Here is a 27,253-nt window from a genome sequence, read left to right as displayed (position 1 = left end):
TATTTCATTTTGACCAATCCAGAATAAACCCAATTAAAAGGTAGCTATTATGAACGTCAAAAGAATGCTTTCAAACTTTGCAATCATCCTAATGTATGATCGCTTGTAAACATATAAAGAATTTTTCTTTGAAAGGCCATTAAATAAAACAGGTATTAGAAAATCTTACTATCTTAAATTTCATATTACATATTACACTGTTTCAAATGCAGTCGAGACTACAGAAAGTTATAGGTATCTGAAAATAAAAAAATGGTTGTTCAAATGCTTATGAGGTGTCAAGGTATTTGAATATATTTGGCCATGCATATGTCTATTTTCTTGTATTGTATTCTAGTTTTCTTCGGTACGAAATGAAGCCAAAGCACCAGAAACCTCTCAATACCACTTATCTCTCTGTCACCTACCCTTTCTATATTTCCTTATTGTGAGTGCCGACATTTCATCTCATACCACAGTCAGACTAGATTTTTGAAGATTTGAGTAGGAACAAAACCATAAATTTACATTGTGTTTTCATGGTATCTTATGAAAAGTCTTTTAGAATCCAATGCATTTGAAATTTTAGGCCTTTCTAAATTACCTCACAGATGCCTAGCTGCTAACTTTAAACAATGCAAATGAATTAGTTCACTTAATGAATCTACCCAGAGGGTTGTGGATATAACTCAGTGTTAGGGCACTTGCATATATGAAAAAAATTTGATTAGAGCAACCATCTCTGGAAATGCAATATGTTCCTGAAAACAGCGCAGTTCCTAACACAGTAGGGAATCCACAGATCTATCCACAGGCTATAAACCCTGGTCAGATTCCAAAAGAGCACCTTTTTTCATGAAAAAAAAAATTTATCTCCATTTCAACATTGAAAATGAAGCAAAATTCCTTAAATTATATATTAGTGCTTAACTATAAAATAAAGGATACCTCAATAGAAATATTAACATACATTTCTCATTATAAACTCAGTATGTAGACAACCTTTTATACTACAAAAATCCCACACTCACAGGGAATTTAGACCTTCAGGGTGAAAATGTTAAAAGGTTGGCGCTAAACATTGAAGTAAGAACAAACTACACTCCAGATATAATGCTATTTGATCAACAAAAATAATTTTTGGCATAACAATTCTTTGTGATGTTCATTTTAAAGAAAACAAACAAACAAAAAAACAAACATACAATAAAGTAATTTCCAAACTTAAAAGTGTAAGTTTTTTTCCTCCTCACCCATTTCTGCTATGTTTAGAAGTTAAGTAAACTTTGAGTTTAAGTCATCTCACATTGCTGTCAATCCTTTTAGTCTTGAAACTAGTGTGAGAGGAAAGGTGTCAGAAGAGATGAAACTCTATGGAGCATCTGGGGATGTAAATATTCCCTTTCTCTACCCCAAGGATTTGTTTGCCACATTTTGACAGTCCATGAAATCTTTGACATTGAAACCTGTCAAATATTAGCAAACTCTGCCTCTGCCAAAAGGAAGCATCGTTTAGATTTTTTTTTTTTGTCTTTGAAACACTAAAAACAAAGCAAAACCAGTAAAAGGTGTATCACTCAATTCAAAAATACCAAAACCCATACATGATTAAAAACCTCCCCCTTGTCAAGCATATGCCTCTCGGTTAATACAGAGCCAAAGCCTCGCAAAGCATCCCATGTGCAGAACATGCCTTGAAAAGCTGCAGGAACTTGTTAGGTTACTCTAAATTATAAACAATGATATCGATCTAATGAAAAGACTTGAATTTTAGCTGTAGCTGATTCCTGCCCTTGCCTATATCTATATCAACTCTAGAAGTACAGATCTACTTCATCTACTACTAGCATTCTTCTGAATGGCAGTGAAGACACCCTGCTTTTGCTACACTGGTTTTACCCAACTCTTTATGAGGTTCCCTTTGTGATGGCCTTGTTGGACATCAATGGGAGGAGAGGCTCTTGGTCCTATCAAGGCTCAATGACCCAGAGTAGGTGAATGCCGGGGAGGTGAGGCTGGATTGGGTGGGTGGGAGGGTGGGAGAGCACCCTCATCGGAGCAGGGGGAGGGGGCATGGGATAGGGGGTCTCCAGGCAAAAACCTGAAAAGGGGATAGCATTTGAAATGTAAACAAAAACAATATCCAAGAATAATAATAAAAAAAGAAAACAAAAACAAAAACAAAACAAGGGGGTGGCGAATACCAGCTTCAGGTTCCTATGGTGTTAGTAGAATTAAAATGAAAAAAAAAAGGAGAAAGTTATCATTCTAAGTAAAAAAAAATATTCACGACATTTATTAGCATCATTGCCACTGATAATGATGGAAAGCTAGGAAACTATATTTTTATAAATCAAAAACAATGTGTCCTTAATGAACCACTGGCATTGGCACATGAGAAGTGGGTGCGGATGTGTAAGTCTTGTCTGTATAAGGCGTCACCTACATCTTGATTCGACATGTCCCAATAAGGCCGTTCTCCATAAGACATTACTTCCCACATGACAATCCCATAGCTCCACACATCGCTGGCTGAGGTGAATTTCCGGTATTGAATGGCTTCCGGTGCAGTCCACCTTACTGGAATTTTTCCACCCTGGTATATATAAAAAAAGACGTTGACATTTTAAGTATGCACAGTAGCTTCTACATCCTTTATGGGCAAGCCGTCAACTATGTTAAATGTTTTGCCATGGGTTGGTAGCCCAGGAGCATCAGGTCTGTGAACCTTGAACTTCTCTGTACTCAAAGTTACCAATCTTTCTATTAGGTGCTCATTATATGTTCATTTCTAAGGCAACTGTACTTAATGGACCTTGTGTGTGTCAGGGCAAGAGTATAATGAATAGATAATGACAAATGAGACCACATTGCCAGTAAACTGGAGTGAAAAATGTGGCATTTAAGTCAGTGTTCATATGCCTTCCTTTTTAACTAATATCATAAAAGTCATGAGTTAGCATTCTTAGTCTTTTGGTGTCTCTATTTAAACACCATTTTATTTAATTCTGTGGTAATATGCCAGTAAGCAGATACTGGGTTTAACTGAATAATATTTACATAGTATAAGTCCAAACAGTGAAACACCAGGGTAAGATGCAACATTACTATTCTTCTCCCTTCCTCTCTAGTTTTATGTGTAGACTGCAATAATAACACCAATTTCCTCAAATGAAAGGAAAAGCTGAGGTCAATGTGCATGTCTCCTGGTGCTTAATTTTACATTAAGCCATTCTGGCATGCTTGGGATAGCTTAAGCATAAGAAGCATACTAATAGGTGTTTGCTTACAGTCGTGGTGTAGACAGCTTCGGGATCATCCTCTATAACCCGGGAAAGGCCAAAATCTGACACTTTACAAACAAGATTGCTGTTGACAAGGATGTTGCGCGCTGCAAGGTCCCTGTGAACGTATCCCATATCAGCCAAGTATCGCATCCCAGCGGCAATACCTCTCAGCATTCCTACCAACTGAATGACTGTAAACTGCCCATCGTGTTTCTGTAGGAAGACAAAAGAGAGCCCTGTCAATGGGACTTTAAAGGGAACAAAAGTCAACAGAACCAAAAAAATGTATGTGCCCTTGCAATTTGCCATTGTATAGTAGGAAGTGTTAATTAATGTCCTGTGTAATGTAGATAATTAGTGGGGAAAATAGCACATGTTGCTTCAGTTGATAGTCAACATGATAGATCTGCGGTGATACCTAGTTATTTACATATATTTGCTATTTTCATGATAACTGAAAATAATTGGCTAGTATAAAAATCCACTTATTTACATGCTAAAATACCAACAACAGCTAGGAAATCGAATTTCCAAAAATAAACTTTGATACATGTCTCCTATATGCCAAAGCATGTATGTAAGTAAGGATGCATAGAGCAAGGAATGCATATGTATTATTTATTCTCTGAATAGTAAAAAAAAGGAAACAGGTCAACTTTTGAGCTAGAATATTGAAACATTAAAGACGGAAAGTGATTAACAGTGGCTGATTTTACTTTCTTTTAACCCTTGGCTTGTATTGCCACAGGACTTGCATTAACCCTCTGCAACTGTGTGAGAGACCTTCAAAACCAAACAGGTCACCACTCAGTTGTAAAAGGATACAGACATGCCACTGGGAAAAATCTTAACATATCCTTATTTTCAACAGACAAGCTTCCTGCAGTAAAATGGTGCTTGCTAATAATTAAGGATTCACAAAAGCATCACATACCATTCATTAAGAATTGTTTGCCGCCCTGCAATAGACATTTACATCACAGAGCTTTGGTATATCCTTAAGACTTCAAGTAATGATATTAATAAGACATTTTCTTAAATATTCTCAGTAACCGAGTCTAAAACTGTGGTTGTTTTTTTAAAAAAATTTCCTACTTCATACAGTTTACTTGTTTCTATGTCACACTTTGAGCCCCTCTCAGGCTCAGTCTAGGTGCATGGCAGAATGATGTGAGAACTCACCCTGAGAAATGCATCCAGGGCTCCATTCTCCATGAACTCTATCACAATCATGACAGGCTTCCCTAATAATAAAATAAACAAAAGGAGACAACGCTATTTCACAAGCTATGCCCTACACTTGAGAATTTCTCATTTTTTCACCCCAAATCCCCATGGTACTTTTTGGAGAAGCTGAGGGGGTCAGAATTGATACTTTCTAATAGCAGGGCTAAGGTTGGGTGGACATGCAAGGCTGTAGAAGATAGTTACAGCACTCTAAGCCATCTCCTCTCCCTGCCCTTCTCATTTGTACTTTGTGAGAAACAACTGCAGCAACAACAACCACAACACGGAAACTTTATATACAATGTAGAGGAGCTATAACACTTTTACGGCTTTTGAAGATAAATATAGACATTAATCAGTCATACTAGCCATGAGATTCATTCTTTAAATCGAATCCTGTGTTTTCCTTGATTATATTCTGAAGTGGCAGCAAAGTAACTGTTTGTATTTTTGTGTGTGTGTTAGTTACACATCAGTTAGAAATGTAATGCATTCAGAACTTGATCTTTAATTGTATAAGCAATGCTACTAATTTCCAACACATTAATGTGATGTGAAGCGTATCACCAGTGTCTACCTCTTGTAACAACCCCTTCCAAATGGACGACATTTGGGTGGTCAAATTGCCCCATGATGCTTGCTTCGCATAAAAAGTCCCTCCTTTGTTTTTCTGTGTAACCAACTTTCAGGGTTTTTATGGCCACTGCAACATCTCTCTTCCCTGGAAGTTTCAAACGACCACTGCAAACTTCTCCAAATTCTCCTGAAGTAAAAGAACAAGCAGGCATGTTTTAATTGCTGAAATAGTTCATGTCTTCAAAAAAAATGAAGTAAAATATTTACAATAAGTGTTAACCAATGACATTTTTTTTTCCTAAATGAAAACAAATGCATTCAAATTGATGGGAGATTTTTGTTCCCATATGCAATGAAATAGCATATGAAATGAAGGGCAAAAAAATACAATAAAATTGAAGACATACTTTTGTTCATTCAGAGAAGTTAAGCCTTACTAAACTGTCTGCTACACAGGCTTTTCAGTTGAATTAACAAACATGCTTTGTGAGACAGCCTTTAGATTCAAAATATCTAGTCACTAAAGCATTGGGGCACAGTACCAAATTATCACCAGCACTATTGCTTTTATAGTATAAGGAGCATTATGTATTAAATATTTTTAAAAGTATGGAATTAATGTGCATTACACTTCCTATGTATAAGCCACTTTGGCTAAAGAAATTAAATTTATATTATTCCATGTAATTAGCTTATATACACATTTCTACATAAATGCATACAGTCAATGGTTAATTGCTACAGATAAAAAGAGAAAACAGGCAATTTTAAAGACAGAGATGTTTAATACATAAGGATTCAAGAAAATTCTTATGTTGTAAATTCTAGGCTATTCTTGAAAATAGCAAAAGGTAAGTGTGAGTTAGCTAATAACCCAGCAACTTAAGACCCCAGTTGAAATCACATATATTCAGACCCCGTACTGCATGATCCAATTCTGTTTCTTTTTCTAAAATTTCATAGACAAGAACAGCCTCATTGCTTCCAATAGCTCAGGTAAATGCAAGAGTTCTATACTTGAAGTATAATTATTTGGCTGTCATTATGATATATGACTTTCGATCTTGGCTAAATAGAACAGCTGAATAAGGAAGCTACAACAGCCTTACCTGCACCAATCACACGCTCAATTTTAATACAGGAGGCATCTAGCTCCTTGGCGAATTGATGGACAGCTCTATTTGGGTCCTCATAGGTTTCAGGGTCAATGTAGGTTTTGGTGCCTGGAAATTTAACTGTAATGATGTAAGAAAGCATGACTGTGATGAAGCAAAGCACTTATTGTGCAGTCAGCCCAGGAATGTCATTATGCAGAGTGCTCCTTGGAACAGTGACCTTGCTTCCACATCACCTCATTCACAGCAGTTTTAACAGACTACTCCAGTCTGCTGGCGTCTAGGTATTATCTGCAAGCTTCTATAGGTAGCATAGGATCCAACTCATAGGTTACTAACTGAATTGCTTTTCCAGTAAATCAACAAAAGACATCCACCGAAATTTCTGACGTGCCTGTGCCTATCGGACCGGAGGTTTTGATTAAACTCAGAGCCATCACAGCTTACTTCAAGCCATACCGAGGGTTGGAATGGACTTGTAGACACATTGATAAATCTATCAGCCAGTCAATCCATCAAATTAATACACCAGGGAAATAAGACATTTCATTTACAGGTAGACCACTACACTGACAGCAATATTAAAAACATTTAGACATCTTACTTATTCTTTGATTTATTTTTAAAGACCAACCACTGTTGACATATACATAAAATTAGTACAAGATATGAGGGACTGCTATCACAAAATCAAAGAGAAATATTCAAAAGACATAGTTTTATATTCATCTTGAGGGTAATAGAGGCTGGATATACAAAGTGCAGAGTAAATTAGAAAATTTACAATATTCCTGGGATCTGTTACCAACTATGACAGTTATTTAAAAGAGAAATGGTTTATATAAACTTTTCATTATAAGGCTTTGGAAGATCTTAGCTAATAGGAGGAGGTAGCCAGTATGCCTCACAAAAGGTAGTCAAAATTGAAACAACATAGTATCATTTTAAAAGTTAAAATATTTCAATGCACCCAGAAGCATGCAGGTAACAGATAAATGCTCAGTCAACTTTATATCAAATTCAATTACAATAAAGTATTCCAAATCTACTCATTTGGTTCAAGACAAAGATAGGTAGGCATATTTGGTTATATTAATGCAATGAAGAAAATTACACTATATCCTTAAAAATTCTTTATTAATTTTAACAAAGCCACCAAACAATCTTTCCATGAAATCGTACTGCTCTCAGAACAATGTCTTTATATATTTACACTGCAGCCTAACTGTGCTTATGGTATCACATTCAATCAAGATCAGAGTTTAAAAAATAAACATATAACAACAAAATAAGCAGAATGTATAAAGGAAAATGGGACTTAAAAATCTTGATTTATTCTGCTGTAGTTGATTGTTTATCCAAAATTGATTGTCTTAAACAGTTATTGTTGCGGTTTATAAAACTGACAGATGCTCATTTGTTACTAAAGCTGAACATGAAAAAAAAACACAAGAAGGGAAGAAAGAGAGGGGATAGGAAGAGAAAAAGAGGAGTACAGGAAAGAGGGGAAAGAGAAAGAAGGGAAGAAAACAATAGGTTAACCTCCTAGGTTGTCAGGCAGTTGGAGAAAGAGCCATCTTCTCCCTTTTTACTCTCTCTCTCTCTTTCTTTCATTTTTTGTTTCCTTTTGTTTTCGATAAGGAAGCTAGAGATTGGAAGTAGCCTTCTGCATCTCAAACGGGTCTCTGATGGTTCTTTATTCAAGCTGTCATAAAACATTTTGACAGGCCAAAGCTGTTTTGGCATAAAAACATGAAATACTACCCAGCTTGGATTCCAAGACATTGTTAGAAGAAATGGTAGGAGGAAACAAAATGCAAATTGGGACTGCTTCACTAAGCTCCTCCATTGTATTTATATCTTAAAATGTGATACTGGGGGCTCTCGGGAGCCCAGGGCACCTGCTACAAATGACTGGGCATTCTGTTAAACTCAGGGCTTTCAAATTCCTGTAAAAAATCAAATCTGGTTTCTCTGCATCTCCAATGTGCTGAGGGAATAAAAGGACACCAGCATGTAGTGTAAATAGCCAGGGCTTTTAGATAAAGCCATAAAGTGGGATCCAGTGTAGGGTTCACACTGAATCACAGGTTAGCTATATAAAAAAAAATGGATCAAAAAATAACAGGATTCAAGAGGACTGAGCAATCAAGCACATTTTACTTTTTCATTTAAAAGTCTATGTTTCAAATTAAAGGAAATATTGACAAAATTTCTGAATATTCCAGTCCATTGCTTTGTCCAATGTAAGAGAGTAAGTGTGTGTGTGTGTGTGTGCGTGTGTGCATGTGTGTGTGTGTGTGCATGTGTGTGTGTGTGTGTGGATGTGTTTTCATACCTCATTTACATTTCTCATAAATGTTAAGTATTTCAAAACCACCACAGATATTTTGCCAAAGAGACAGAAATTGCTTATTCAACAAGTTCATCCTGTCTACATAAACCAGTAAAACACTCATTCTGAGTGGTTCTGATTAAAAACTGGATCTAAACCATGAAAAAAAAAGTGAATGGTTGCAAAATATTAAAAGTGAAGGATGACACTTAAACATAAAGCTATACCATGAATTTTGCTTAAGTTGTGTTTCGGCTTAAATTCTGCATCATGCTACAAGGTAAAAGCAAATGAACTAGAGTACATTTGATTATTTGAGAATGTCTTATATAAATCCCTTAAATGACAGAAAGGTGACATATTGATGGTGCTGATATTAAGCAACTGCACCAATAAGTTATCCACCTATGGCATGATGAATGATGCCAGGAATCTTACCCAGGTCTTATAATTTTATTCAGCAGATGGTTTTCAATACAAATTCTGTCTTAGGCTCTCAGATTCCAGTGGGTCCTTCCTTGTTTTGGGAAGTGCTAGTTTTTGTTTATTTATTTTTCTGTCACAAAGGAGACAAAAACTTCTGTACTGTCCTTCTCTTCTACCTATAAACTGGCTATGGGATCCTCATTAATGATGCTTTTTTATAGGGAACTCACTGGCAAACTAATCAAAAGTCCTGGATGAGGAACAGAATAGCATGGAGGCAGGGAGACTCAAAGCATGCAAGCTTTGAACTGTATATGATTTGGGATGCCAACTTAAAGAGAATAAATATGCAATTATATATAGAAAGGCTTGGGACCTTCCAGAGCGTAGGAAGGGTTCAATAAGAGAATAATTGAAGTCTAAGACTCAGAATGAACTCATTTCTCCTTTGACTTGTGTAATTGTGAGCATGCCCTCCTGGCTTCTGTGTTAAGATTCTTCAGAGCTTCCTGTTCAGTTTGGATCATTGTTACACAACACCATCTCTTTCAAAAAGCAGAGGTCAAATTGACCACTGCTTCAACAGATGCAAAGGGGTAAAATTTAGTGAAGAGTATTTTTAATTTGATCCACACTTTCAGTATGAGCACGGTTTTTAAGAATTACGAGGACACTCTAAAACAGTTTGACACTCCTGAACACCATTTAGATACTCATTACTTTAGAAGAGGGGCTTATAATATATTCTTAGATACTACAAGAATAATGTGGCCCATTAGGTAATAATTAGTTATTATGTCATTTTGGGAACTTTATTTATGCATAAAAATGTCATAAAAGATGTAGCAATTAAAAATAATAAATACACTCAAATTTTATATTTTCATGACTTAAAACTAGGAATAATATGCTTGGTTTTGAATGTCATTAATTAGAGAACTGAAATAATTTGAGTCTGAGGCTTTTATTTCATCTGTAAAACTATCAATATTTATTCTCAAAACCCTTATTTCCATTTGGCATTCATTTTGCAACAAAAGTAATTCAGATGCACTCCTATTTTCTTTGGATTGATAGGCCTCCTTCAGAATTGATTTCTAACATGAGCTTTTAAGAACCAGGTAGCTCACATTCCTAGGAAAGCATTAGAGGATTGGAGACTAACATTATACTATTTATTTCCCATTGCATATCTCTCTGTACTAGTTCATACTAGTTTCCTGTGCATGTGATTCTTGTGAGCATCACTCACTGGGTGGGAGAATGGGCCCATCGTAACTTACAGTGACACCCCTTACTAGAAAAGAGGGAAGTCCTGTATTTAATGGTTCACTACTGTAGCGAAGAGAACGTATGGGCAGGGTTTGCAAAAGGCAAAATCTGTGATGTGAAAGCACTTGAATATTCTGAAGTAATGTGACTGTTACATTTTGAGCTCGTTGTAGAAGTTCAAGCATGATGCATTTGGGATCCATTCATGCCAATCGGAACAATGATTACTCTGTTCAAATCTGGGTATACTGAAAGAAAGAAAGAAAGAGCCAAACACTTACAATGAAAGTAGAGTTCTTCATCCCCTTCTTGGTCAGCCTTGCTGTAACCACAGTGCCTGCAGGGACAAAAGTAAAGTTGTGGAAAGGTTACAGGCTGGTCTTGTCTCATGGATAAGACTGCAACACCAGGACCACTGCTATGTATCAACATGCTAAATAGAGATTTAAATAAATACAAATACATTATACCCACAGTTATAAACTACTTGATAATAACATGTCAACATACATGATCAATATATTCACAGAAAATGGCATCTATGTGTAAAACTAGACAACAGGAAAGTTTTATGGTGTTGGATTTATCAGTTAATATTCATTTTTATATTTTTACTAGACAAGCATACAATTCTTAAATGGTTTTCACAAAATTTGAAAAAACACAGCCAAAGAGTAAATTTTTCCCTAGTTTTTTTTTTTGTATTTATTATGAAAATAACTGAAGGTAACAAATTTACGTTCACCTAATATTAATTGTAGCAATCATTCACTTTATACTGAAGGCAGTCATCAAATATACATAATATACATTGTATATTCATAATATATATCGATTTGGGGAAAATAAAAGCAATGAACTGACATTTAATACTTATATCAGAAAAGAAGTGCTCACATTTGTTATTGACATTCTAATAGGATGAATGGTTGGCACTTTTGGGAAATCAACATAATTTATATCAAATACTAGAAGACTCTTTGCTTTACCTTCTTCCAATGATGAAGCCGAACACCATGAACACCAAGATGATGGTCCCTGCTACAGCCACTACAGCAATTATGATGACAGGATTCTGTTCACTGGAGACTGCTGTCGCTACAAACAGAAAACAGAGGCTCAGACCCACTCACTGCTAGGAGGAACATGAAAGGCTGAATAAAAAACAATTCAAATCATTTACTTTATTTTGAATTTCAAGCAAATTCATTTTAAGTAACAATATAAATTTACACAAATGGTTATTTTTGAATTTTAAGGAAGTGCGAGATTAGACAGGCAATAATATATTAATGATAAGCAAACTTTTCCAACTAGTTAAAATTATCTTACAATTATTGAATTGTAGTCTTTCTTATACATACTAATGACTCTCCTAAGATCATTTATAGCTGTTTAGCTGGTCTCTACAGTCTCTATGCGGAGAAGCCCATGAGTCATTTCCCCTAAAGCAGCATGTGACTCAGGATCCTTCAAGAAACATGAGCCTATCACTCCCAACTCTGTAATTATTGTTATGCCTTATTTATAGCACTGCATTATCATTACCAAGATAGATGATGATGATAGATAGATTGATAGATAGATAGATGATAGATACATAGATAGATGATAGATAGATAGATAGATAGATAGATAGATAGATAGATAGATAGATAGATAGATAGATAGAAACAACATACAATGAAAATTTACATCCAAAAATACAAGTGTGTAACATATAAACTCAAATCAATATAATTTTCCTACTTCTAAAGTAGTCAACAACTATAATCTTTCATACAAGGCGCAATGGAAAACATTACTCTTTCTTATTGGTGACAAGGGACTGTGTCTCTAGAGCAGAAGATATTATATATGCAGAACTGCCTTGCTTCAGCCATAAGCACCAACTCCTAAAATGATTTTGTCTGTTTAACCCATGTTGTTGCCATCTGAGAACTTCCCAAAAGAGAAAGCTACTATATCATACAGGAAAACTACAGAGATATCTAGTCATACAATTTCTGATTGTGTGTATTAAACACTCTCCTTAATTTGTCACCTGCTGATCTGCCTCTAGAGAATTAACCAAAGAAAAGGTTATTTTACCTTTAAGTTCTAAATGCTGAGCTAGAGTCTAATATGCTTATGACTAAGAAAGCATATCTTTTAGTTTAGTTGTTTTCCTCCTTATTTATCTGTTTGCTTATTTGTATCTCTATCTGGCTTTTTACGTAGACAGAGAAGATACAGAGTGAAATAATTCTCACTGGAAAGGAAACAATTATGCACCCAAGTGTAGAAATACTTTGTATTCCGCGATCCCAAGGGGTCAATTCTCTGCTTGTCTAAGGCTCAGTTCTTCCCTTAGCCTTTCAGGCAGCACTCCAACGGAAACACTGAGCTCAGCTGAACATTTATGAATGTTTATTCACATGTGGTTACTTAGTGTCGAACCTTAGTCTTTCAATAGTTGACCTGAATCATTAATATTTTCGTCTTTGTCGAGGATAGACCATTTCAGATGGAACCATTGAGGCCATAATCAGAAGACCATCTTTTAACAACTGCAAAGCCAGTAATTTGAATAAGTAGAAGGGAAACTGGGGATGCACGTGCAATGGTATAGTCTCTTAATTTCTGTTTGAACAGTGTCTAAGTGACCTCTTCGAGGGAGAGAATCTTCCCTTCTGTCTTGTTTCTGAGCATAGCACATCACCATTTCTTGAGAGGTAATAGTGCATTGTGATTTCTATTAGTCAACCATATGGCCAGAATTTATAAACTTGGCACACCTTTCCACTAAGATTAGATTAGGGACACTTAAAATTCCTCACATCTCTATGTGCACTTAATCCTTAGAGTAACACGCATGCTGAGTCAGCATATCTCAAAGGGACTAGACTGGGCATTCCTATGGGTCCGTAAGAGCTTTCCAGGAAATCGGGAAGACCAGCATTATTTTCCCATAATATGAATATACTGTTGTTTATTTACACTTTCATTTGCTTATAAGTGCACTATATCAGAGTTTTCAGAAGCTCAGTGGCCTAATGACATTACACTAATGCCTAAAGGAGGTGAGAGTATTACGGTGTTTTAACATAAACCCAAAATTTTAAGAGTTCCTCAATAGAAGTGTAAAAGTGCTTCTAAGAAAAAGAAATTGCTGAGAATGATTTGGCTAAACAATGAGACCTTTAAAAACTTCAAACTATGCACTATCCACACTATTTTATATGTAGAAATTTAATTTAATAAAAAATACATAATAAATTTGATGTGGAAACTACTGTCCCAGCATTTAGGGACAGACGAGTGCATCTGGAATAACACAGGGATGCACCAAGGAGAGATTTCTCACACCTATCTCAGAGCACTGATTTATGCTGATAACCTAGTCCAGGTGGGTGTGATCTGTGCATTTCTTATTCATTGAGTGACTTCTATGCAGCAACGAGTACAGTGGGCACTGACAAGTCAAAATCTTTCTTCAATTTTATATCTTAATGGAAGAGGATATCATAATAATAAGAATTACCATAAGGTTTCTAATACAAAATACCACTTTAACATTAATTTCACATGACTACTCAGTATCTGACACTTAACCTTACTTTTTAAGTCTTAGTTACTTCCATTAAAACAGTGAAAATGATATTAATGAATAGTCAGATTCAATAAATAAATTCTTTGTCTAAATTTACAAATGTTTGGGAGTTAGTAAATGTAAATATTCTTAATTTTGCTATTCTATATTCCAGAATAAATGATACTGGCAAAACTAAACAGCATCCAACACATAGTACCACATTCTGGCGAGTTTTTTTTCACCAGATACTTTTACATAGACAATTCTCTATAAATGATGGATGGTTCATATTAATTTAATATATACATTTTGTTATTTATTTTAAAATATAATATTTTAAAGAAGATATTATGGCTAGCAAATTTACCAAGCCTCAATTTATACAAAGCTCATTTATCAATTTATTCTCTCATTTGAAAGTGATAATTTTTTTCTGAAGTCAAAATAATTCTGATCAAAGCTTTGTCACTTTAAAAGCTTTTTGAAAGCTAAAGGAAGAAAGTGATATCGTGGTTTTCATTCACTTTTGTTTAAAAATTTTAGTGGAATACTAGAATGACAAAGGGGCAACAGTGTAGAAACACAGGGTGAACACGGCATCTAAGCAGTCACACCAGGAGGAGGTAAGAACTCCCAAATGTGGAAATACACCAAGGTCTTAGGCCAGCTGAAGAATGACCATACGCTGTTCTCCCAGTTCCCCAAGTACAGTCTGAGAAGAAACTTACATCTTAAGCTGTAATGGTTTATATGTGACATGTAACATAGCCATTGTGAACCATGAACAATTGATAAAGGGGCTTAAAAATCACTGAGCCTGTTATATTTTTAGGATGAGTGCAGGGTTCCAGGATATTCATATATATTTCATATATACTTCATATTCTCTATAACTGAAATAATTCATAACAAAAGTTTAAAAAAAAAAAGAGAGAGAGTCCAAATAAAAGAGACATGAGTTTCCAGATCCTCAAGGTTGGAGACCATTGCTAGAAGCATAGAGTTTTGATTACGTCAAAACCACGGATAGTAAACTATTACCTATCAAGTCACCCTTTTGGTGTCTTTATGTAAAAGTGTCTATTTGATGCACACCCTTCAAGTAACAACAAGGCCTTATGTCAACACACAAACTGAATGATGCCTACATGTGTTTCCTATTTCCTTTTTAATAAATAAATAAATGCAGTATATACTTAAAAGACTGATATCATAACGTTTGAATACTGTTGAATAAAGATATATTTAGTAATTATTTTGATGAGTGGCCTTTATGTTCCATTATGTTCATGTATATTCATTTTTAGATACAAAAATTATTTTTGATGAAAAATCACCACCCTCAATAAAAAAAGGGAAAAAGAAACCCCAAACCAAGAACCATTTATAAAGTGAAGAATCTGAACCAAAGATTGTAATTACCTTCAAACATTTTACCTGAAGCTTCCTCAAGTGTGGCAACATCAAGCCTAGGGCTGTAGTTTCCATAACCGGCAGCAGTGAACGCCCGGATCTGAAAAACGTACACTGTTCCCGGTTTCAGATTATTAATGGAGGCGGAGGTGGACTTGGTTTTGAGTGTTGAGAACGTCCTTTCCCGTTGATCCTGCAATGATATTTACAGGGAGAATTTATTTGGCAGTTGATTCTGATCATTGATTTTAATGCACTGCATTGCTTTTGTTTAACTGAGGTTACAGTGAACCTTCTGAAATGCTGTAAGACTGTTTCTGAGACAAAATAAAATGCAATGAAAACATGCCTTTGTTGTATACCTTTCAAAGAGAAGTAATTTCATTAAGATGATCACAATGTTTGGACTTTTGCAGTGTTGGGACAGGGCATAACAGCCACAACTTTTTGGCCACATTTCTCTATTAAGTAAAATGCAGGTACATCCAGGAAACCTCTGGCTTAGTACAGGACTTCATATAGCAATCTAGCTCTTTCAAATATTTTTCTGAGTGATATTTAGATGACAAAATTCATGTACTAAAAAAATCAAGCAACCTATCAAATTAAGAAATCCAGCTAAACACTACAACAATAGTGACTCACCAGTTACTCTCAATGAAAAGGAAGGAAACAACCCACAGAACAGTACCTAGTACAATTTTCAAATTATAACTTTCAATCTGAGAGTAATGTGGATTATGGTTGTGGCATTATCTTAAATTTAATTTTATTTACACACTTATCAAATGTAAATAACAAGGCTTGCAAAGTTCATTAAAGCAGTAAGATATATGTATTTATATATGTATATATATATATGTGTGTGTGTGTGTATGTATATATGTATATATATCATTTGAAATCTTATAAGTGTTAAGCACATTTTATATACATATATGACATTTTTATACATTTATGAGATAAGCTTAAGAATTAATTAAATATGAAAATTCAAGCACATAAAATCTCTTGAAAACAATATTTTAAAAGAGTAACAGCTGAATTTTCATTTGATGCGATTTTTTTTAAAAGCTATTTATGAACACAAGTTGAAAAAGTTATATGGTTTTTTTTTTTTTTTTTTTTTTTCGAGACAGGGTTTCTCTGTGTAGCCGTGGCTGTCCTGGAGCTCACTTTGTAGATCAGGCTGGCCTCGAACTCAGAAATCCACCTGCCTCTGCCTCCCGAGTGCTAGGATTAAAGGCGTGTGCCACCATCGCCCGGTCAAGTTATATGTTTTTAAGTATACAGTTTTGGATAGTTTATGAATTTGTCTATAAAGTACCACTGTTAAAATTATTTGCTAAAATCTGAAAATACCACCTTGATTTATTTATTTTTACACTGATACTTCTAAAAGTAGAAATAAACTCAGACTAACTTTATTGAGATGATTCATGATAGCTATCCGTATAACCATTTATAAAGATGATCGTGGATATTATATATGTACTCATAGACAGTTGAATTATATCTGAGCAGAGCTAGAGAGATTCAGTCAGTGAGCAACAACGCACAGGTCCTGTGTCTTCACTCAGCACAGCTCGGCCATTCCAATGCTGCATTCCAATAACTGCCTATTTCCACATTACTGGCTGTAAATATATTCTGTTTCTTTCATGCAAATAAACCCCAGCAATTTGAATGCACTTATTTCAGAGTAAAGATTTGCAAAGGATTGCAGATTCCCTGTGAGAAACTCTGCCACATTGTACTGTAAAATATGCTTTATTGACTTTAAATTCTGCCAATTTCTGGAAGGACCATAACTATTAGGGATTACGGTGTAACAGACATAACAAAAGCAGCGTTAAAGACAATGATCCCCGTTAAGCACATTTGATGGGACAAGAAATGTGCTTTTTGTTACAAAGCTGAGGCATAAAAATGCAGCTGGGGCCAAGAAGAAACCAAATCAGAATGAAAATCGTAAGCCAAGGTATTTTAACACGAGCACCGACACTTCCCATATTGGTTTTCCTTACCTCGTGTGGAGTGCCATTGCCTTGAATTGTACACATTTTAACGAAGTTGATCATTCCCAAACCTTGCCAAAATATTAGGACTTATTTTTATAATCATGTCTAAATAGTGAAGTAGTTTCATGTACTGGAGCATTCACCTAACTGCATTAAATGTATATAGTATCATTTATTACAATTATGGTCATACTATTTACTAGTGGTAGTTTCTGCATTTTAAATTGAGTGATGTGTTTCTGTGTGGTGAAACTCACATAAGTGTTAGTAAATAAGGTTGATAGTTTCATCCTTTCTAAACAAGACATGGATGAATAGGTTCTTATGGAAAGACTCTTTCTATATTAATAATTGGTCATTCTATGGAGAGTATAGAAAGGAGCACCATATGGGTTTTAGACTTTCTATAGAAAAAGAGCCATAAGGCATAATAATTCTGTATTTATGCTAGAGAATCTAAGGAATGGAATAACATCATCACAATCTTAGTGTTGGAGGATATTATATACATATTATGCATAATATCATCAGCTATTACAACAGTATTTGAAAACATCAGTCCTATGAAAGCCCTAAATTAAAGTGTCATTAAGCACACAAATCGACTGAAAGGGACACTGTTCAAAATGTATAGGATTGATTAGTGTCTGTGTCATCAAAGCACTCTATCGAATAATTAAATTAAAAAAAAAAACCTGAAAAAAATCCGCTACGAGTACAATATTCTCACTTGTGTGACACAGAAAGCCAACCAATAGAGCTGTTGGTCGCAAGCCTAAACCAGAGGTGGTGGTGATGGCTATTAATAGTAACTACGGATCCTGAAGTAGCTCCGAATAGTAGTGGAATGCCCAGGACTGCATGCAGCGCAGTTGGATGGTGTCAGGCACCGCACTGTTCGCACCACCACTCTCTCACACTTACTTTCTCATAATACTTGATTTCATATTCCGTGATGACTCCATTGGGATGCTCCGGTTCCTGCCAGGAAAGCTCCACACTCCGCTGCAGTACTCGCTCCTTCATGACTCCACTCACTTGCGAGGGAGCTGTTTGGACAAGATGTGTCAATAAACAATGAGAGAATTCACCGGGTGCCTCAAATCAAATGTCACAACTGATCAGTCCCATGCTGTGCCAGTTTCATTAAGGTAAAAGAAAGCACCTTTTCATAGCTCACAATTCAAAAGCTAATGAATATTCAAACAGGACCTTATTACTGTTCATAAACCTTAATAGGAATTTAAATGAAAGTGCAAACAGCAGAAGATAGCATTGTTCAAGTTGCTGAAAAACGAAAATCATGGGGCTGAGGATGACAATTAAGCAAATGAATGCTAATTAAGGCTAGAAAATATGATTTCAGATTAATCTCCAGTGATAAACCAAGTCCAAATATTTATTTTACACAAAACAAAAATACATTTTTCAAACGAAATAAAAATCAGAATACCGTAGAGAAATAAAAGTTCATGAAGCAGAAACTTCACTTAAAGGGTACACACTTTAAAATGTTTTTATGTTTCATTTGTGTATGTGGATGTACATATATATTTCAGTCCCCGTATATGTATTCTGAACGAATAGCAACTAACTTTGGTGAGAAGTTTTACACTTCATTAGGTGAACGCGCTAGAGTGTGTGCAACTTCTCCCATGTCAAGCTGGGCATGGAATACCATCGGCTTTATACCCTGACATACGTAATGCACCCCTGTAACCCTGACTCGTGAGTCTCTATGGAGGCAGTTCAAAGCTAAGGCGTTGCTTTCTCTCTCTTTGCTGATAATAGTATGCGTTGAGTTCCTTCGTTCTAATTAGAGGCATATCCTCTTTCTGGTAGCCCAGGCTTTGGAATTCAGTAAGCTAATTTGCTCTGTCCAATTTGCTCGGTGATGATTTACTACTCGTCCCCTCTGCCTAAGTGAGTAGCTGCGCCGACTTGGCTGAGTTTCACTGGGGTCATTATGTTTCATGGATCATGCTCTATCTCATTCTGTAAAATATTTTCAAGGCTGTTAATTTAATTTTCAGATGTCCAAAATTGTTAATAATCCTGCTGACAGAAAAGCAATTATACGGGACCAAAGCCATTTAAGCAAATTTCTGATGTTTATCCCTGTGGCTTTTTGTTTCTTCTACTTCATGATACTTTCTTGCATCAATGTCTGGAAAACACATTTTGCACATATTCTATGTTTTGCGGTTTTGAAGGAAGGGCAAGAAAGATTCATGACTGCCATTTTTGCCCACATTAATAAAAATAAAATTACTAGGCACATTAAGTGGAATGTCTTTTGCTTGAAGAAAATTCAGGTGAGGTTTTCTGTAGACTGTATTTACAGGTAAATGCATATCTGGTACATTTGCAATGAAACAAATTTGCAATAAGAAACCCATTTTCAACAATATTTATTCCTTTGCAGCAGTTATGAAAACCTATCTCTAAATTGAGGAAGACCAGGCTTAGAGCAGCTCAGAAAGTGAGATGTGTGAGTGGCCTCCATGGCCTCAGAAAGCATAAACCCCAACCAACAAGAAGGTCCTGTTGCATTTGGCGTTTCAAAAGTCTCCTTTGAAACCTAGAACACAGCCCAGGTGGAAATACTGCACACACTGCTGTGTGATCACTGCATATAATTTAGCTGTGCTATGTGAAATCAAGTTGGGAAGGAATGGGTGACATTGTTTAACACATTTAAGACTTCCGTCTACTTTCAAATCGCATGCATCACACACTGTAGTTTTCAGTGACTGCTTAAGCTCTTAGTTGCCTTCTCAAAACTGAAAGACACGGGAAGCCTTGGATTCCCAGTGCTCTGGAGAAAATGTGGGCTATAAATACACCTTGCTTAGTTCCTGCCACGTGGAGGAAGCTCTACTGTAAAAGAACACTTGAGTTTTGAAAGTTACACTAAAATTACACTCGCTATTTGAAACTGTAAAAGAACTTTTACAGATATAATTATGATAATTGAGGATATGGGAGAAAGGGTGCCAAAAACCCTTTGAAATGTGTAATATTTTGAAATTCACCCTATTGCACTAATGGTTCACCATGCCACAACAGATGTCTCTGCTTTTGCACAGGAAGCCACACCCACAAGGGACACACTGATCTTTTCATACACCTATTTGACTTTAAAACCTCTGATGACAGTATATTCAGGCACATGCTTTCAGAGGGCATAGACAGAAGTGTTAGCAACTGACACTTGAGAATAGGGAGTCATGCAAAAGAAAAGCCCTTCAAATGCAGGGTTTTGGTTCAGAATAACTGGTAATGTTTTCCCCAAGTTCTACTACTTTAGGCATAGAAGACAGGCGCCGCCAACGTATACCATCTATAAACACAGAGAACTCTGAACTAGTCAGATTCCAAGAAGGTCAGTTTACAAAGTAATTGATATAAGAGAGTCCTAGGTGAGCTGATGCTAAAACACAATGCACTGTGTGGTTACCGTGTCATATCTAATCTACTTTCTGAAACACAGTATATCTACTCACGTCAAATGCTCAGTTAATTATAACCCATGGTTCATTTCTGAAGATGAAATCTAAAACGAAATTACATAACATTTAACAACCAATTGCATGGTATGACACTAATTTATAATGTCCATACTTATTAAAATGAAATCAATATATAATTCAATTGGAACTGATGTGAAACTAATAAGCAGTAAGCAATAATATGGACTTGGAAATGTCTGTTAGGAAGTATTAACATGGGGAAGCTATCTAACAACCTTTAGCAGAGTTTGTATGGAATGATTCACAGGTACATTTCCCACCTCCATGTATGGAAATATTCAAATAGCATGATTTGAACTAGGGAGAGGGATGCAATTTTCTTGGTGTTCAAAAATTCTTCTGAAGCATGGGAAAGATATAAAATACACCATGCAATACCAAGCCATGTAGCAGACTGTTACCTGTATTTGGAATCTATACTAAATGATAATTAACATATGATCTTAGGAAATCAAGGCACGGTTTCCATCGATAAATATTGTAAATCTCAATAGCACGATAACAAAATTGGTGATTTTTATGAATCCAGAAATTCAAAGTAAAATAAGGCAGAAAAGTATGTTTTGATTTGGTAAAATCAAGTTTTGGATTTATAATCTCTAACCAGGATGGATTACTGACATATAAAGCTAAACCAAGAGTTACTTTATACAGTTTGATATCTATACAGCCAAATATAATCTTTTATCTTAACTTCTGATTCAATTTCAAAGTCACATCATTTAGATTACAGAACAAGGCCTTCATTTTTGTCTTGCAAAAATGTTAAGCATGCCTATTTGTATGTGTGTGTATGTGCATGTATGAAGGCTTGCATGTACATGCATGGATAGAAAAATTTTTCTCCATGTAGTAGAGAAAAAAATTACTTGAAAACACAGTAGGGGTTATGGTGACACCACACAGGACACTGAAGCTGAAAGAAAAACTAGAAACTTTAATATGGAAAGATGGTCCAGCTTGGGTCAGTGATCCAGCTAGGGTTGGTGATTTGTGTTGAGGTAAGACAGCACAACAATAGTGGGAAACACAAGAAGATATGGAGGGGGACCCTGGCTGGCAGCAGAGAGATGCATACTGCAGCCCTTTATGAAGTGCCAAAGAATTGAATGAGCATGGATATTTTTTCCCCGTAAAGCTTCCCAAATTACAAATCTATGAGCAGAAAATAAAAGGAAAGAAGGAAGGGAAAAGAAAAGAAGGCAGGCAGGCAGGCAGGCAGGCAGACAGGGAGGAAGGCAGGCAGGCTGGCAGGCAGGCAGACAGGGAGGCAGGCAGGCAGGCAGGCAGGCAGACAGGGAGGAAGGCAGGCAGGCTGGCAGGCAGGGAGGCTAGCCCAGATGAGCTTACAGCCTGACGAAACTGTGAGAAAAAAAGGATTGAGCTGAATGAAACTCTTTCAGAATTCTAACTCAACAAATATTGGTTATAAAACAAATAGCCTTAGGTTACTCATTTTATGGTAATTTCTCATCACAGCAATAGTAAAGAAAGTTTGTGCACTTCCCCTTTTAATACCTATTGACAAGGGTAGTGATTGCATAGATCATGATGTGCCTGTCAGACACTACCGTGAAATGTACTATGGATAATTTTGAACTTAAGCCCCCAGCACAACATTTTATAGGGAGGCATTCCACTCCACAATAGGAAGAAACTTTGTGTGTGGAAGAACTTTAGTGAAACTCTTGAATTTTGTTTCTGTCTTGGATTTTTAAAAGTACTTTATTTATAGAGGTCATTGTTTTATCTAGACATATTTTCTAACTTTATGTCAAGGAACGGAGTAGACATTCATCAATACTTCTAGCAGGGCAATGAAGAAAGATCAATCAACAAGTATGAAATGACCTATGGGCATGCATGCATACTTGTTAATTCTTTTGGCATTTGTAAGTTTCCATTAGATGATTCAATAGGGAGAAGTGAAGGCTCTTTAGAACTCTGCGTACTATAATATTGTAGAATAACACAATAATTTTCTCTCACTAAACACTTTTGTCAGTATGCATTGTAAATACAGAATTTAATTTTAAGCATCTTTTGAAGTAAAAGGTCCATGCGCCATTCTACCTTAGTATTTCATTATATTATATTTAGCTTTCTTCCTATGCCCTAACAGTATTTGTTTTCACATTTTAAAATTAACAAAAACACATATAATTTATTTCACTTACAGAGGACTAGTGCCTAAGTATAATGTTCCAACATTGTATTCTGTATATAGCAAATTGATTTCTGGGACATGTAGGTGTATGTATACAGTGTCAACACATGATCTTACTAAGCACTGAGCTTTAACTGCCTAGGAAGGGTTAATAGCATATTATATACAGTCACTAAAATATTTTAAATCATAAAAAAGATTAAAGACAGTTGAGTTGGCAGCAATCAAGATCGCAGTGTTTAATAGTCTGTGAATTATCTGGGTGGAGGGAAGGGTGCTTTTCGGCTAAAATAAACCTATGTCATTGTATAACAAGTAGCCAGAAAAAAATCAGTATGAAATGAGCTGGTATTTTTCACGGGAGCCATGACTACAACATGAAGTTCCATGGAAAAGTGAGCGTGATGTTTACTCAACAAAGCTGGGGAGAATTGCGTCCTGGTTAGACACCTCCTCGAGTGCATGCAGAAGCTAAGCCAGCCCCTCCTCGAGTGCATGCAGAAGCTAAGCCAGCCATTTCAGACCTGGTCAATGCCTGCTGCACAGATTGATCAGAACTACACGTCTTTAAAGCAATAATTACAGAAATGATCTGTCAATATATCAATGAGAATCAACTTTTCTTCTCTAGAATTCCTAGGTAATTGCTCTCCTGAGAGTAGGCAGTAGAAGCATAATTAGAGTTCCCATGTGTTCCAGAAGGTGCTGGAAACTCTATATACTGGGGCATCTCTAGGAGAAGTAGGTCAGTGGGGACATGCTTTTGAAGCAGCACCTAGTCCTGGTCTTTCTGTCTTTTGTTCTGTCTTTCTCTCTTTCCTTCCTTCCTTCCTTCCTCCTTCCTTCCTTCCTTCCTTCCTTCCTTCCTTCCTTCCTTCCTTCCTTCCCCTCCCTTCCATCCTTCCTCCTCCCATCCCCCCTCCCAGCCTGCCCACCCTCTTTTTTGCTTCCTGTCTGCACTATTGTCAGAATCCTCAGCCACATGCTTCATCCACCATAATTCTGTGCCTCTCCACAAGCACAGAATCAACAGAGATGACCATGATGAGGGCAGAATACCCAAAACCATGAGCCAAAATACCCTTTTTCCTTTTAATTCATTTATAATAGAGATTCTGACCCCAGTGAGTAAGAAGCTAACAAGGGGATGTGGAAACACTGTGGGTATAAGCCATGCAAAAAATTTAAAAAAAAAATAAATGCTTGTACACCTGATGGTATCTGAAGACGGTAGACCAAGTAGAGATTAAAAAATAGCATCCCTTTTTAAATGGCAAGGGCACGCATACACCACATCACTTTAAAAGCACAAAAGTAAAAGTGAACCTCTCTGCCTGACATTTTGTGTTTTAAAGATATCTTTGTTAAAGTAAGCACTCTTTAGTTAACGTAAGCCCAAATATATGGAGTATTTAAAAAATCTGCAGGGTATCATTTTAATGACTGTTTTGGAATCTTGATGTTTCTTTCTGCAGCCCTTCAGGAGCTGAGTAATTTATCATGTGCAGACCTGCAGTACTTTTTATCAGCTGTTGGCATTCATACACAAAGATGCCACGTTTATTGGCCTACATCCTCACTCATGAGCATGAGAAACTCCTACCACAGTCAGTAATAAATTAAGATGAATAAAACTGCCCAGGTACCAGTTAGTTAATACAAATTTTCTAAGGAGAATGAATTTTTTTTCTGTAATATTTTAGAGTTCTCTAAGATAAGGCTCTATGATCGAGAGACAAGATGAGCCAAGTGTCAAGATTCACTTAGAATTACTGTTGTAAAAGGAGACAAGGACTCAAGTCATTCTTATTCCAAGCATTCTAGAGCAGGTGCCCTGTAAGGCACAGCCTGACAACTCAAGGGCAGTTTCCATCGTTTGTTGAGAAGGCTTGTTTCAGGTACACACTGGCCGTACCTTAAGTCCCTCTTTTGTATGTTGCTTAAGTGATATATTATTTTTTCTTAGCAAAATTTCTTGGTGAAAGCAGCATGCTTTCCTTCTGAGAAAAGCTACTTATCTTTTCTATACTGACATTTTGAGTAGCAGTGTCTTTTCAAACAACTACAGTATTGGTCAAGTGCCCTTCACTGTTATATTAAAATGCCCCATAGCAAATCACCATTCACATTCCTATTGATTTTTGGATGCGAACTCTGTTCATTCAGAACTTGTGCATGTAATTTTTCCACAAGTGATTATAGTATAATAGTAGAGTATAGTGTAAAGAATTCTATGGACTACAGAGATGATGGATAATAAAGTCTGACCTCCTGCCTTCTAAAAAATTAGTTGCATTTCTCTAACAGGGTCCCAAGTATCTTAGGTTGGTCTTAAACCTACTATGTAGCTGAGGATGACATTGAACACCCCATCCTCTAGTACCTGCTTCCTGAATCCTGAGGTCACCTGTATGCAACACCATATCACACTCCATCAACTGAACTACATAGTATATACCCATTAAGGAAACCTTAACTCAAAACAAAAACCAAAGTAGGAATGCACACACATAGTTAGTCTGCAAAACACAGTGGAGACAATGTAAGCCAGGTGCCAGCAAATCTTTTGGCTACAGTATAGGGGCAAACAACAAAATATTTTGCTTTTAGCCTTATAAGTTGTAACTTCCTGTTTTAGTAGTAGAATACACATCCAAATCAGTTATCAAAGAGGTTGTGGCATTGTATGTATAATATCTATATCTATATCTATCTATCTATCTATCTATCTATCTATCTATCTATCTATAAGCTAATGTGTAGGCAGTATCCACCCAGGTTAAAGATTGGGCTCATGATTTTCAGGTTATCTGCCTTAAGTAACAACTAGTTAATACACCATTTCCCTCTACTCCAGCTAATATATAATTTTTGTTGCTAGGAACCACACATGTATTTATGTTTCCTTGCCTCAATTCTTCTGATGTTTCTTGAATGTTGGTATAGAGTGCAGACAGAAGAGTGAGGTTACGAGTCAACCCTCTGGCTTTGCATTGGGGTTCAGAGCATCTTTGTTGTGTGATCTTGAGCAATAATATTAACCGCACAGTGCTTGGGATTCTGAGATGTAAATAGAAATAGATACAAATAGATAGTAGTAGAAATGTATTAGAAATGTAGTAGTAGAAATTAATTGCTTTTAAATATGGAAAATCACTTCCTGCATGTAGCAAAAAATATTTATTTATTTTTGTATTAACTGATGTCTGGGACCCCTTCCAGAATAATTCTCTTCTAAAATCAGATACTCTAAATTCCTGTTCTGGCATGGGTGTCTTTCACATGCGTAGATGAATGCACTGGCACGGAGATGCACAGCTGGGTTTGAGAACGATTCTTTTCAAGTGTGGTCAGGAACTTGCATTGTCATTTTCAGGTGTGAGTCCACCGCCTTTCATAACAAATTCTGACCTTGTTAGGTAAGCAAATAATACATTTATAGTTTTGTCAAGTAAATGACCTAATTGTCACTACGAGTAAGACAGAAAACTAAAGTCCAAATTTTAAGTCATTTCAAATGGATCCTTCCTAGTAAAAACAAAATAAAATTACTCTAATGGGGAGAAGATCATCAAGATACGCCCATTTCAAAAAATGCCATACAATACGTGGTATCGCAAATAAAGACCCAGCGAATCCACTTTTCACTGCTGAGGAAACTCTTGAGGAATTTTCAAACCACTTCTTTGATAAGCCCGTCAGAAAAATCTGGTTCCATTTCTAACTTTCTGTGACTCTAAAGCTATCCGCTGCCTTATTTATAGAGTCAACTATTAAAGTTTGCCTTGCTTTAAAGACAGAATATTTACAGAATGGATTTTATCACTAAGTATATAAAGCCTTGGCTCTTACCCAAGCCCCTTCTAAAAATACAAATGGACCTTACACACATGTAGAAGCACACTGATAACGACCTCTTACAGGCCCGAGTAACATTTTCAGTTGAAGATGTTGTCAGGTTTTATAAGGGATGGAAGACTGTATTATACTCAGATAATAAAATATAACACTTCAGTATTGTTCACTTCCGATTATCAGTTTATTATTTCAATCATTGTCACAGAAGTCATCTGATTTAAATTTCACATCCTAGCCCACATTGATTACGTCAAGAGAAACTGAGACGGAAGAAAGGCGGGAACAGGAGGAAGAGGCAGAGGAACAAGCAAGGGGCTCAGAAGAGATACAGCCTTGCCGCTTTAATGTTAACTAGAAAGATGAGTTGAAGTCACATGGTACATTTACACAATGGAGTACTACTCAGCTATTAAAAAGAATGAATTTATGAAATTCCTAGCCAAATGGATGGACCTGGAGGGCATCATCTT

The 27,253-nt window shown here is 36.1% G+C and overlaps 1 protein-coding gene across 5 annotated transcripts in view; it reads right to left on the bottom strand.

The window, feature by feature from the left end:
• Positions 1 to 27,253, bottom strand: part of Epha7 (EPH receptor A7) — a 152,366-nt gene that overhangs the window by 11,501 nt on the left and 113,612 nt on the right. The window contains exons 6-14 of one of the 5 annotated variants that reach the window (XM_021161335.2): positions 18,150 to 18,274; positions 15,214 to 15,397; positions 11,207 to 11,315; positions 10,499 to 10,554; positions 6,179 to 6,304; positions 5,071 to 5,256; positions 4,449 to 4,510; positions 3,270 to 3,479; positions 2,426 to 2,575 (exon numbers count right to left, since the gene is read on the bottom strand). In XM_021161335.2, coding sequence (XP_021016994.1) covers positions 2,426 to 2,575; positions 3,270 to 3,479; positions 4,449 to 4,510; positions 5,071 to 5,256; positions 6,179 to 6,304; positions 10,499 to 10,554; positions 11,207 to 11,315; positions 15,214 to 15,397; positions 18,150 to 18,274 — 1,208 coding nt within the window. Of the gene's footprint in view, positions 1 to 2,425; positions 2,576 to 3,269; positions 3,480 to 4,448; positions 4,511 to 5,070; positions 5,257 to 6,178; positions 6,305 to 6,784; positions 7,614 to 10,498; positions 10,555 to 11,206; positions 11,316 to 15,213; positions 15,398 to 18,149; positions 18,275 to 27,253 lie in introns of those variants that run through there. The other 4 variants (XM_021161337.1, XM_021161338.2, XM_021161341.1 and 1 more) reach the window with 4 other exon arrangements.

This window comes from Mus caroli, chromosome 4 (genome assembly GCF_900094665.2).
Source record: "Mus caroli chromosome 4, CAROLI_EIJ_v1.1, whole genome shotgun sequence".
Classification (NCBI taxonomy): domain Eukaryota; kingdom Metazoa; phylum Chordata; class Mammalia; order Rodentia; family Muridae; genus Mus; species Mus caroli.
This window is presented reverse-complemented; position numbering and strand designations above follow the sequence as displayed.